The sequence below is a fragment of the Bombina bombina genome, chromosome 2, assembly GCF_027579735.1.
Source record: "Bombina bombina isolate aBomBom1 chromosome 2, aBomBom1.pri, whole genome shotgun sequence".
NCBI classification, from domain to species: domain Eukaryota; kingdom Metazoa; phylum Chordata; class Amphibia; order Anura; family Bombinatoridae; genus Bombina; species Bombina bombina.
Window position 1 is genome coordinate 1,307,758,576 of NC_069500.1, and position 13,834 is coordinate 1,307,772,409.

Sequence of the window (13,834 nt, forward strand, 5' to 3'; positions counted from 1 at the left end):
TGTACAGTATCATCTGTTTGCACGGCTACAGCCTTTCCTGTACAGCATCATCTGTTTGCACGGGTACAGCCTTTCCTGTACAGTATCGTCTGTTTGCACAGGTACAGCCTTTCCTGTACAGTATCATCTGTTTGCACAGGTACAACCTTTCCTGTACAGTATCATCTGTTTGCACAGGTACAGCCTTTCCTGTACAGTATCATCTGTTTGCACAGGTACAGCCTTTCCTGTACAGTGTCATTTGTTTGCAGGGGTACAGCCTTTCCTGTACAGTATCATCTGTTTGCATGGGTACAGCCTTTCCTGTACAGTATCATCTGTTTGCACAGGTACAGCCTTTCCTGTACAGTATCATCTGTTTGCACAGGTACAGCCTTTCCTGTACAGTATCATCTGTTTGCACAGGTACAGCCTTTCCTGTACAGTGTCATTTGTTTGCACGGGTACAACCTTTCCTGTATAGTATCATCTGTTTGTATGGGTACAGCCTTTCTTGTACAGTATCATCTGTTTGCACAGGTACAACCTTCCCTCTACAGTATCATCTGTTTGCACAGGTACAGCCTTTCCTGTACAGTAACATCTGTTTGCACGGGTACAGCCTTTCCTGTACAGTATCATCTGTTTGCACGGGTACAGCCTTTCCTGTACAGTATCATCTGTTTGCACGGGTACAGTCTTTCCTGTACAGTATCATCTGTTTGCACAGGTACAGCCTTTCCTGTACAGTATCATCTGTTTGCACGGGTACAGTCTTTCCTGTACAGTATCATCTGTTTGCACAGGTACAGCCTTTCCTGTACAGTATCATCTGTTTGCATGGGTACAGCCTTTCCTGTACAGTGTCATCTGTTTGCACGGGTACAGCCTTTCCTGTACAGTGTCATCTGTTTGCACAGGTACAGCCTTTCCTGTACAGTATCATCTGTTTGTATGGGTACAGCCTTTCTTGAACAGTATCATCTTTTTGCACAGGTACAACCTTCCCTCTACAGTATCATCTGTTTGGAAATCTCTGATTTTCTTCCTAAAATCCTACATGGCTTCCTGATATGACCTAGAGTCGTCTACATTTACTGTTATTGCAAAGTATGTTCTTGTTTCTTTATTCCATTCCATACTTTGGTTTGTGTTTCTTTTTACTCCTTGAGAGTCACCTGGTAACCTTTAACTCCTTCATTAAGGAATTTGTATTGACTATGCAACTAATTTCCAAGTGAAAAGCAAAATTAAGTGTAAGAGACTATTCAATTTCCTTTTATTATCAAATTGACTAACTTCTAGGCATCTAGGCTCATGAGCAGCACTACTGGGAGCCAGTTGGTGATCGATGACTACACACATATGCTTATTGTCATTGGCTCACTATATGCATTTAGCTAGCTCCCAGTCCTTTAGAAAAACCATTAAAGTCTATTTTTTGTAGAAAACACATTTGAAAAGCTTTTCTAAAGGATTGTGACTAATCGTCTATGTGTTTGACCCCATATGCAGCGATTAAACACATAAGATCCCATTTAGCAAGGCACAGACCATCAAGGTTCCCAACAAGAGAACTTGTCTACGTGTCAATCCCCCTGAACAAAGCACGACCACAGCTTCTTAGCTTGAGGTGAGCAGTTTCAAATCAGAATATTTATCGCACATTGAAGCATTTTCTTTTTGTACTTTTATCTCTATTTAAAAATTAAAATTGTGGTATTTCAGCTTACTCACATAAAAACAGAAAGCAAATGTTTATATAAACTTAAACATTAACAGCAATGTACAAAAAACAAGAGGTCCTGTGCAAAGGACAACTATAGATACATGTATAAAGATTATATAGTGGAGCAGAAAAAAAATACAATGTAGAGATACAATATTTATATTTTGCTATAGAGCACATTAAGTTTATATAAAATGATAAATCATATATATATATATATATATATATATATATATATATATATATATATATATATATACACACACACACACACCTCTGCAATATATTTTCACTATTTATTTTGTCCCCTTTTCCTGTAATTCTTTTTTTTTTCAATGTTTTAAATTGTGAGCATTTCAGTTCCTGTTAGAAATGGAAGTATAGAACACAGCTATATTCCAAACAGCCATTGGCTGCACACTCTGGTGACCTATTTATAACTGTCCCTAATTGGACACAGCAGAGAAAGTAACCAAAGTTACAAAATGGCAGCTCCCATTGTTTTATAGACACAAACTTTACACTTATTTTGTCAATATTTAAACAGCTAATGAAACTAAATACATGTTTATTCTCAGACTTATCTTGTCTTTGAATGCATCATTCTATCTAGCATTTATTTAGTGTTTAATGTCCCTTTAGGTAGGGTGACAAATACAAATGCTGCAACAAATTCACAGCACTAAAGACGATAAAACAGAGAAATAGAATTAGCAGAAGGATTTTTTTTTATTTTGCGGCATTACTGACATTGTTCTTTTCTTTCCAAGGTTAGCTGTTTCCTGAAACAATAACTTACAATTGGATCTTGCAAGCAGGAATTGACATGTACTTACCTCTTTCTCCAGCTGTCAGTTTCCTCCTCAATGTTGTCAGTTTCAGTAACACCGTCTGAATATTTATGACTCACTGAATTTAGAACAGAAAAGATTTCTGTCTCCAAGCTGGATGGTAGCAAGAGGTTCAGAGCTTGGTACAGCAGTCCCTCAGGTAGCAGTGTCCGTTTAGTCAAATAAGATGTTAATCTGATATCCTGCATAAATCAGTGGTATTGTGTCAAGTATCCAGTGTCTAATACAATTAACTGTTTATGTGCCTGAATATGATACTTAAACCAGCTCATAAATAATCAAAATTAATTAAGACAAAAACAAATAGTTTTCTCTTTATTTGCTGAGCCGTTTCATATCCATGGACTGAAACACTTTTTATTTAAAGGGACAGGAAACCCCAACATTTGCTTTCATGATTGGGATAAAACATACAATTTTCCAATTTACTTCTATTATCAAATTTTCTTCATTCTCTGTTATCGTTTGCCGAAAGTACAGCACTGCACTACTGGCAGCTAGCTGAACACATCTAGTTAGCCAATCACAAGAGACAAATGTGTGCAGGCACCAATCAGCAGCTAACTCCCACTAGTGTAGGATATGTGCGTATTCTTTTTCAACAAGGTATATAAGGAGCCGGCCCATTTTTGGTTCAGCACCTGGGTTGCGCTTGCTAATGATTGGCTAAATGTAGCCACCCATCAGCAAGCGCTATCTAGAGTGCTGAACCAAAAATAGGCCGGCTCCTAAGCTTATATTCCTGCTTTTTCAAATAAAGACAGCAAGAGAACAAAGAAAAATAGATAATAGGAGTAAATTAGCCTGATTAACCCCTTCACTTCCGGGAATAATAGAAGTATGGTGCGCAGCTGCAAATAGCAGACTTCTAATTACTAAAAAGCAATGGCAAAGCCAAGCATATTTGCTATTTATGAACAAACGGGATCCCAGAGAAACTTTTACAATCATGTGTTGTGACTGCACAAGCAGTATATAGATCATTTCAGTGAGAAACCCAAAGTTTGTGAAAAGATAACAATTTTTTTTTATATGATATAGTTTTGATTGGTAAATGGAAAAAAAATAAGGTTCTATTTCTGTTTAAATTGAGTAATAGCGAAAATGCTAAAAATTCTCTGGTCTTTTGGGCAAGTTTTACTCTGAAATTCCCGGTCCTTAAGGGGTTAACTGGCCATTAAATATCGTAGAATCAACAAATGTATAATAAGACAAAGGAAAAACACTGATTTTGAATTTCAAACTAGAAGTAGATTTTTTCAGACAAATTTAAAATGTAGTTCTATTTTTTTTCCCACTACATCATGTGACAGCTATCAGCCAATTACAAAATGCATATGCATATAAACTGTGAATATTTGCACATTCTCAGTAGGAGCTGGTGCCTCAAATAGAATGCATATACAAATATTTTGCACATTTTGATGATGAAAATGAATTGGAAAGTTGTTTATAATTGTGTACTCTATCTGAATCATGAAAGATTAATTCTGACTTTAGGAAGCAGCGGGTGGACACGTTAGAGGCAGTCTAGGCGACCACCTAAGGGCGCCCCTGCAGGTGGGCACAAACTTGGTGCATAATTATTTTTTTTAATGTGTACTTTTTTTTCCCCCTGCCTAATTTGGGCTTCATAGTAGGCGCCATATGTGGTGCCATTATGGCTAGAATGAGAGGGGAGTATACTCTACATGCATACCTATAAATTGAAGTGAACAGATGTCCATAATCATTATCCAGCACAGCATGTCCTATTTCAGTGTATAGATACTTGCCATACTTATACAGTGCAGTGTGATCATTTTCAATGTATAAATGTTCGGCATCATTATGCAGCGCAGAGTGCTTACTATCATCATTATAAAGGCCAGTGTATGAACCCTCAACATCTTTACATGGTGCAACATAAAAAATGATCAGTGTATAGATACTCTGCATTAACTATACAGTGCAGCATGTTTATTAGTGTATAGTTGCCTTGCATTATCATATAGTGCAGAGTGTTGTGTTTACTAGTGTATAAATGTTATTATCAACGACTATATAATGACATTTATTCAAAATAAGTGTGAGTTGTATTGGTCTCCTGACCAACATTTGTCAGTAATCCACTGCAGATTAGTGTGATCTATTGCAGTGCTTGAAAAATGTATACTTATGGGAAAATCAAGAAGCATTTGCAGATTCTGAGAACTTGTAGTTCAGGGTTGCACAAGTGAGTTTGCAACCACAGATTTAAAAAAGCAGTCTCTGCTTCTTATCCTAAGTGGCAGAGATAAATCTAATCAAACTCATTTGTTTGAAGTGACTGACGATCCCTGGTATCATGCAATTGTTTCCCGAGAGCAAGGGGCAGGATAGAACAACAGAGCACTTCTGAATTCTTACATTTTGGCAGTGGCAATTGTATCTGCTTGATAAGTTGTCTGCCTGAAGCTTGATAACATTTCCTGTTATACATGCTAGTTTCAGTCTAGGTAAAGAAGTCATCCTGCCCCCAGGTTTGTGTGTTTTATATATTGTCATCACTGTTTGATTCATTATGCAGAGCCACCACTGATTTGATGTTGTGCAGAGCCACCGCTTTGGTACATAATGTAATGCAGAAATTAACCATTATAGCTATTATAGTTATAATAAATCAGTGAAACAGTCCAGAATTTGATGTGATAACATTAATCTATTATCTCTATCATGATAAAATATTTATCTATAGCTGCTTAACACATCAGTTGAACATTTTATTAAGAAGCAGTAATGGCAGGGTTAGGGTATATAATTTATTTGGGGCAGGGGGTGGCGGCAAAATTTGTCTTCACTTATATAACCATAAATCCTAGCACTGGCCCTGAGTAAACATATTACAAGGCGTCATGACTGTGGTGCCAATTAATATCTTAGCATTCAGTACAATTATTTTTCTTAGTTATCTAGCTAACTTGTGCGTAACACTAATTTATCCTGTTAACATTAAATTTACCTGTTTATATAGTCTAATAAATTCATCCATATGAGCTTTCTCTACTTGATTTTCCACCATAGCAAACTCCAACTCTTCTTTCTGCAATCTAGAAAATACGATCAATTATATCATTAATTGTTTAAATGTAATTGTCCAATATATATATATATATATATATACACACCCACACTGTATTTATATGTATATAATCTACAGTATACACTTTGGTTAATGAAAGCAAATTAAATCCTATGAAGGTGTGAAAGATTGCCTTTGGGCCTGAGAATCCTCCCCTGTCACAGAGTCTCATCCACTTAAGGTGCAATAGTCCTATTTCTGCTAAGGAGGGCTAAATAAACCTAGAGCAAGCCCCACAGAAATGTAAGCACCATGTGTTACATACATTGCGGAGTGATAAATCAGCAGGACCGCTGACAGTCTTACATTTAGAGTATTGTAGGAAATGTTACTGCAAATTACTAGAGGATCTCACTATCCCTCTAACCAGACTGCGATCCAGCTCCTCCCACAAGCAGCAGCAGTGTTTACTGAAGTGTTTCTGTTCTCTGTCCAGAGGTTTCTCCTGCAGAAATAGTGCAGGAACTCTGTTCCCATGCAATCCTCCGCGACTTGACCCCTGCTTTATATGTTCTATAACTACAATCACTATTCTTGAATAAAAAAAAAACTCTACCGTGTTTGTCAAGTGCTGTTTCATTTAGTACTTTATTTTTAAGTTTCAGCTTAAAGATAGAAAAAACATAATTTATGCTTACCTAATAAATTTATTTCTCTTGTAGTGTATCCAGTCCACGGATCATCCATTACTTGTGGGATATTCTCCTTCCCAACAGGAAGTTGCAAGAGGATCACCCACAGCAGAGCTGCTATATAGCTCCTCCCCTCACTGCCATATCCAGTCATTCGACCGAAACAAGCCGAGAAAGGAGAAACCATAGGGTGCAGTGGTGACTGTAGTTTAATTAAAATTTAGACCTGCCTTAAAAGGACAGGGCGGGCCGTGGACTGGATACACTACAAGAGAAATACATTTATCAGGTAAGCATAAATTATGTTTTCTCTTGTTAAGTGTATCCAGTCCACGGATCATCCATTACTTGTGGGATACCAATACCAAAGCAAAAGTACACGGATGATGGGAGGGACAAGGCAGGAACTTAAACGGAAGGAACCACTGCCTGTAGAACCTTTCTCCCAAAAACAGCCTCCGAAGAAGCAAAAGTATCAAATTTGTAAAATTTGGAAAAGGTATGAAGCGAAGACCAAGTCGCAGCCTTGCAAATCTGTTCAACAGAAGCCTCATTTTTAAAGGCCCAGGTGGAAGCCACAGCTCTAGTGGAATGAGCTGTAATCCTTTCAGGGGGCTGCTGTCCAGCAGTCTCATAGGCTAAACGGATTATACTCCGAAGCCAAAAAGAAAGAGAGGTTGCCGAGGCCTTTTGACCTCTCCTCTGTCCAGAGTAAACAACAAACAGGTTAGATGTTTGACGAAAATCTTTAGTAGCTTGTAAGTAAAACTTCAAGGCACGGACTACGTCTAGATTATGCAAAAGACGTTCCTTCTTTGAAGAAGGATTAGGACATAATGATGGAACAACAATCTCTTGATTAATATTCTTGTTAGAAACCACCTTGGGTAAAAACCCAGGTTTTGTACGCAGAACTACTTTATCTGAATGAAAGATCAGATAAGGAGAATCACAATGTAAGGCAGATAACTCAGAGACTCTTCGAGCCGAGGAAATAGCCATCAGAAAAAGAACTTTCCATGATAGAAGTTTGATATCAATAGAATGAAGGGGTTCAAACAGAACCCCTTGAAGAACTTTAAGAACCAAGTTTAAGCTCCATGGGGGAGCAACAGGTTTAAACACAGGCTTAATTCTAACTAAAGCCTGACAAAATGCCTGAACGTCTGGAACTTCTGCCAGACGCTTGTGTAAAAGAATAGACAGAGCAGAAATCTGTCCCTTTAAAGAACTAGCTGATAATCCTTTGTCCAAACCCTCTTGGAGGAAGGACAATATCCTAGGAATCCTAACCCTACTCCATGAGTAATTCTTGGATTCACACCAATGAAGATATTTACGCCATATCTTGTGATAGATTTTCCTGGTGACAGGCTTTCGTGCCTGTATTAAGGTATCAATGACTGACTCGGAGAAGCCACGCTTTGATAGAATCAAGCGTTCAATCTCCATGCAGTCAGTCTCAGAGAAATTAGATTCGGATGATTGAAAGGACCTTGTATGAGAAGGTCTTGTCTCAGAGGCAGAGTCCATGGTGGAAAGGATGACATGTCCACTAGGTCTGCATACCAGGTCCTGAGTGGCCACGCAGGCGCTATCAGAATCACTGATGCCCTCTCCTGTCTGATTTTGGCAATCAGTCGAGGGAGCAGAGGGAACGGTGGAAACACATAAGCCAGGTTGAAGAACCAAGGAGCTGCTAGAGCATCTATCAGCGTCGCTTCTGGGTCCCTGGAGCTGGATCCGTAACAAGGAAGCTTGGTGTTCTGGCGAGACGCCATGAGATCCAGTTCTGGTTTGCCCCAACGATGAACCAATTGAGCAAACACCTCCGGATAGAGTTCCCACTCCCCCGGATGAAAAGTCTGACGACTTAGAAAATCCGCCTCCCAGTTCTCTACACCTGGCATATGGATTGCTGATAGGTGGCAAGAGTGAGACTCTGCCCAGCGAATTATCTTGGAGACTTCTAACATCGCTAGGGAACTCCTGGTTCCCCCTTGATGGTTGATGTAAGCCACAGTCGTGATGTTGTCCGACTGAAATCTGATGAACCTCAGGGTTGCTAACTGAGGCCAAGCTAGGAGAGCACTGAATATTGCTCTTAACTCCAGAATATTTATTGGGAGGAGTTTCTCCTCCTGAGTCCACGATCCCTGAGCCTTCAGGGAATTCCAGACTGCACCCCAACCTAGAAGGCTGGCATCTGTTTTTACAATCGTCCAATCTGGTCTGCGAAAGGTCATCCCCTTGGACAGGTGGACTCGAGATAACCACCAGAGAAGAGAATCTCTGGTTTCCTGATCCAGATTTAGTAGAGGGGACAAATCTGTGTAATCCCCATTCCACTGACTGAGCATGCATAATTGCAGCGGTCTGAGATGCAGGTGCGCAAATGGCACTATGTCCATTGCCGCTAACATTAAGCCGATTACCTCCATGCACTGAGCCACCGCAGGGCGCGGAGTGGAGTGAAGAACACGGCAAGCATTTAGAAGTTTTGATAACCTGGACTCCGTCAGGTAAATTTTCATTTCTACAGAATCTATAAGAGTCCCTAGGAAGGAAACCCTTGTGAGAGGAGATAGAGAACTCTTTTCTTCGTTCACTTTCCACCCATGCGACCTCAGAAATGCCAGAACTATCTCTGTATGAGACTTGGCAATTTGAAAGCTTGACGCCTGTATCAAGATGTCGTCTAGATAAGGAGCCACCGCTATGCCTCGCGGTCTTAGAACCGCCAGAAGAGAGCCCAGAACCTTTGTAAAAATTCTTGGGGCTGTAGCCAACCCGAAGGGAAGAGCTACAAATTGGTAATGCCTGTCTAGAAAGGCAAATCTCAGGAACCGATGATGATTCTTGTGAATCGGAATGTGAAGGTAGGCATCCTTTAAGTCCACTGTGGTCATGTACTGACCCTCTTGGATCATGGGTAAGATGGTCCGAATAGTTTCCATCTTGAATGATGGAACTCTGAGGAATTTGTTTAAGATCTTTAGATCCAAAATTGGTCTGAAGGTTCCATCTTTTTTGGGAACCACAAACAGATTTGAATAAAAACCCTGTCCTTGTTCCGTCCGCGGAACTGGATGGATCACTCCCATTACTAGGAAGTCTTGCACGCAGCGTAGGAATGCCTCTTTCTTTATCTGGTTTGCAGATAATCTTGAAAGGTGAAATCTCCCCTGTGGAGGAGAAGCTTTGAAGTCCAGAAGATATCCCTGAGATATGATCTCCAAAGCCCAGGGATCCTGAACATCTCTTGCCTACGCCTGGGCGAAGAGAGAAAGTCTGCCCCCTACTAGATCCGTTGCCCAATAGGGGGCCGTTCCTTCATGCTGTCTTGGAGGCAGCAGCAGGCTTTCTGGCCTGCTTGCCCTTGTTCCAGGACTGGTTAGATTTCCAGGCCTGCTTGGATTGAGCAAAAGTTCCCTCTTGTTTTGAAGCAGAGGAAGTTGATGCTGAACCTGCCTTGAAATTTCGAAAGGCACGAAAAGTAGACTGTTTGGCCCATGATTTGGACCTGTCCTGAGGAAGGGTATGACCCTTACCTCCAGTAATGTCAGCAATAATTTCTTTCAAACCAGGCCCGAATAAGGTCTGCCCCTTGAAAGGAATGTTGAGTAATTTAGACTTTGAAGTCACGTCAGCTGACCAGGATTTAAGCCATAGCGCCCTGCGCGCCTGGATGGCGAATCCGGAATTCTTAGCCGTTAGTTTAGTCAAATAAACAATGGCATCAGCAACAAATGAGTTAGCTAGCTTAAGTGTTCTAAGCTTGTCAATGATTTCAGTCAATGGAGCTGTATGGATGGCCTCTTCCAGGGCCTCAAACCAGAATGCCGCCGCAGCAGTGACAGGCGCAATGCATGCAAGGGGCTGTAAAATAAAACCTTGTTGAATAAACATTTTCTTAAGGTAACCCTCTAATTTTTTTATCCATTGGATCTGAAAAAGCACAACTGTCCTCAACCGGGATAGTGGTACGCTTTGCTAAAATAGAAACTGCTCCCTCCACCTTAGGGACCGTCTGCCATAAGTCCCGTGTAGTGGCGTCTATGGGAAACATTTTTCTAAATATAGGAGGGGGGGGGGGGAAACGGCACACCGGGTCTATCCCACTCCTTACTAATAATTTCTGTAAACCTTTTAGGTATTGGAAAAACATCAGTACACACTGGCACTGCATAGTATTTATCCAGTCTACACAATTTCTCTGGAACTGCAATTGTGTCACAGTCATTCAGAGCAGCTAACACCTCCCCAAGCAATACACGGAGGTTCTCAAGCTTAAATTTAAAATTAGAAATCTCAGAATCAGGTTTCCCCGAGTCAGAGATGTCACCCACAGACTGAAGCTCTCCGTCCTCAGGTTCTGCATATTGTGACGCAGTATCAGACATGGCTCTTACAGCATCTAATAATAATTAACCATGATCGCAGCCATGTCCTGCAAAGTAATCGCTATGGGCGTCCCTGATGTACTTGGCGCCATATTAGCGTGCGTCCCTTGAGCGGGAGGCAAAGGGTCCAACACGTGGGGAGAGTTAGTCGGCATAACTTCCCCCTCGACAGAACCCTCTGGTGACAATTCTTTTATAGATAAAGACTGATCTTTACTGTTTAAGGTGAAATCAATACATTTAGTACACATTCTCCTATGGGGCTCCACCATGGCTTTTAAACATAATGAACAAGTAGTTTCCTCTGTGTCAGACATGTTTGTACAGACTAGCAATGAGACTAGCAAGCTTGGAAAACACTTTAAAACAAGTTAACAAGCAATATAAAAAACGTTACTGTGCCTTTAAGAAAAACAAATTTTGTCAAAATTTGAAATAACCATGCTCTGGACTTCCGTTTGAGGGAGGAGCAAGCAAGGTGCTGCACGTTGGGCTGCTCCTGCTTGCAGTTTGAACCAACCACTCCCGCCTTCAACTGATCCTTGGCCGTGGATCTCCCACTGGCCCGGGCGTAGGATCTTGGATCCACGAATTGGAAGTCTGCTAATCGCCATTACTATGCTTCGTGGCGGAAGCAACCTACTACAGTCTTGCTATTTTGTGCCTCGATTGAAGTAATCAGACTGTAGCGGTGTTTGTTTTAAATGTTGCAAATTGTTGCAAATAAACACCTGACTACCTGTTCAGAGACTTGATACTTAAAAGAAGACTCTTAGGCTTGGCAGTGGCTTGTTCTGCCGATAAAGAAAGCCTCCCTGCGGCAAACCCTCTATCCTGACTCGAATGCTGAAAACTTGGATGGAGATGAGAGACTGGATAGTTCCCTGGTGAACTTACGGAGGTGAAGTCCTTGTTCTGCGGGGGCACAAGAAATAGGAGGAATATCGTGCTGGCCTGCCTGATGGGAAATAGGCCTTCAAGTGAAAGTGCTCGCTACCTGTATCTCTAACAAGAATTTGGCCCCAACGCTGAGAGGAGGAAGCAGGTGAAAGATATACTCACCTGTTGTAGTGTCCTGTGTCTATCCGGGTGTCGGAGGTTGCGAAGATGCCTGGTGGCTCCCTGGTGAGCGCATAGATTGAGGCGTCAGGTCCAGAACCGGTGGCGTTCCAGCGGATGAATACAGACGTTCTGTGGCGCTACGACGGTAGCGTGAAGCATAGTTCCGGCAGAGAGGTGCACTCCTACAGAGAGCTGACAGTGGAGCTGGAGCACTGAACGGAAAACGGCAGGGGCACGCTAAGCTTGGTACCACGAGTGGATCTTTAGAAGGATTCGCATAAAGATACAGTGCGGGCTCAGGAAGGCCTGGCGAAAGGAGTACCGGAGTGACCCCCTCTCCATAACTAAGGTACTTTTTCTGCTGTTTTTTCAGTATCCCTCCCGGAATTCAAATTCGGCTTGTGAAAATACGCCAAGTGGAAAGGGAGAAGTTTGGCCCTCTCTAGGCCATGGAGTAAGGGACACATATATTGGGTAAATTCCTTATGCATTGGCTGTATATGTCAAGTTATAATTGAATGGGTTTGACTGGTTTTATATTGATAAAGAACTTATCCTATAGAATTTGGACATATCCCCTGAAGGTGACTCTTTGCAACTGCAAATATATCCAAATAATCTCTTGGACATCTGGTCATTGAAACACTTACCTGGCAATTAATTCAGTAAATTGGTTATGCCGTGGTTCCCTCTGGACTCTTTAAAACTATTGGTCATATACTTATATGCTAAGATAAGGGGGGAAGGTTTTTTGCTTATAGATTCAATTTACTGTATGTATCATAGTTTAGGCAGGATTATATTGTGCTTAAGGATAAGAATATTGGATTATACTGTAAACTGTGGTTTAACGAGATACTGCATCGCCTGAGGGTGCATCTGTAGGCTGACAAATAGGGCTGTCAGTCTTCTGGATTGTGAGCCCTGGTCAAATTAGGCTGGTTAAATTGCTTGGTCCTTAAATACTAGAAGGAAGCCCCTAGTATGGGCACTAGAAATATTACTTAGGCTGTAAGATTCTTTTCATTACTGTATAAAAACTTAGCAGATATAAGTAAGACGTTAGGATTTGACGGCTTAAATATGTTTTGAGAGAGTAACCACTTTAAAATTCATATACTGCTAAATATACACAACAGTTAGTGGTTTATTAAGTGGGAGTAAGAATAACTTAAAATCTCTAAAAAAGGTCCTAAGTATTTCAGAGTCTGATAATTTTTTATTTAGGCCACTCTTTGGTTTGTTTCTCATCACTTCTCACTTTTCACGTCTATTGTATTGCACTCCTGTTTTATTCTTCTTTCTTTTCTTTTTTTTTCTCTATTTTATTTTTTATTCTTTCTCCCTCTTTCACCTCACATTCCCTTCTTGCACTTCTCACCGATCCTCTCTGCACGCAGATATTGATTAGCCTCTCTTGGCTCAGTAGCATAGACACGTGTTGCCTATTCTCCCCCTTGTGAATATATTCTCACATTCCCTGGACTTCTCTAAGCACTAGTATAAAATACACAAACAATACACGAATTCAATAGTCCCTTAAATTGTGTAGCACAGTCACTTTGAGTGGCCTAATAAAAATAAAAGTAGTGGACTTGATTAGATTTTTTATATAGGGATAAATTTACATATACAACTCGGAATCCTTCTCCTATTATGCCTGCTAAACAGAAGGAAAAAAAAATTGTTAAACGTGTCGATCAGACATTGGATCTATCACAAATTCAGAGTGAGACACACATTGACATGCAGGAACTAGTTTTTCAAATCACTAAATCTATTACACCGCAATTGGATAGTATGAAATCAGATATTAAAAATGATATTTGCAGTCTTACGGCAGAAATAAGGCATTTCTCCACAAGACTGACAGAGGTAGAAACAAGGATCTCAGATATAGAGGATAAACTAAACACAGCTGAACCTATTACTATTGATTATATGGCGCGTCTTGATAAGTTGCAAGCTAGAGTTGAGGATCTGGAAGACCGATCTAGGCGTAACAATCTTAGAATTATCGGTCTTCCAGAAGATGATACTTACCAAGATTTAATGTATTTTGCTACGGTTACATTAGC

The 13,834-nt window shown here is 40.6% G+C and overlaps 1 protein-coding gene across 2 annotated transcripts in view; it reads right to left on the minus strand.

Annotated features, from left to right (window-relative positions):
• The window catches only part of EVC2 (EvC ciliary complex subunit 2), a 427,809-nt gene that overhangs the window by 48,181 nt on the left and 365,794 nt on the right, over nucleotides 1-13,834 (minus strand). For both annotated transcript variants that reach the window (XM_053704149.1, XM_053704148.1), the window contains 2 exons: nucleotides 5,540-5,627; nucleotides 2,545-2,741 (listed from right to left, as the gene is read on the minus strand). In XM_053704149.1, the coding sequence (XP_053560124.1) occupies nucleotides 2,545-2,741; nucleotides 5,540-5,627 (285 nt within the window). The remainder of the gene's footprint in view (nucleotides 1-2,544; nucleotides 2,742-5,539; nucleotides 5,628-13,834) is intronic.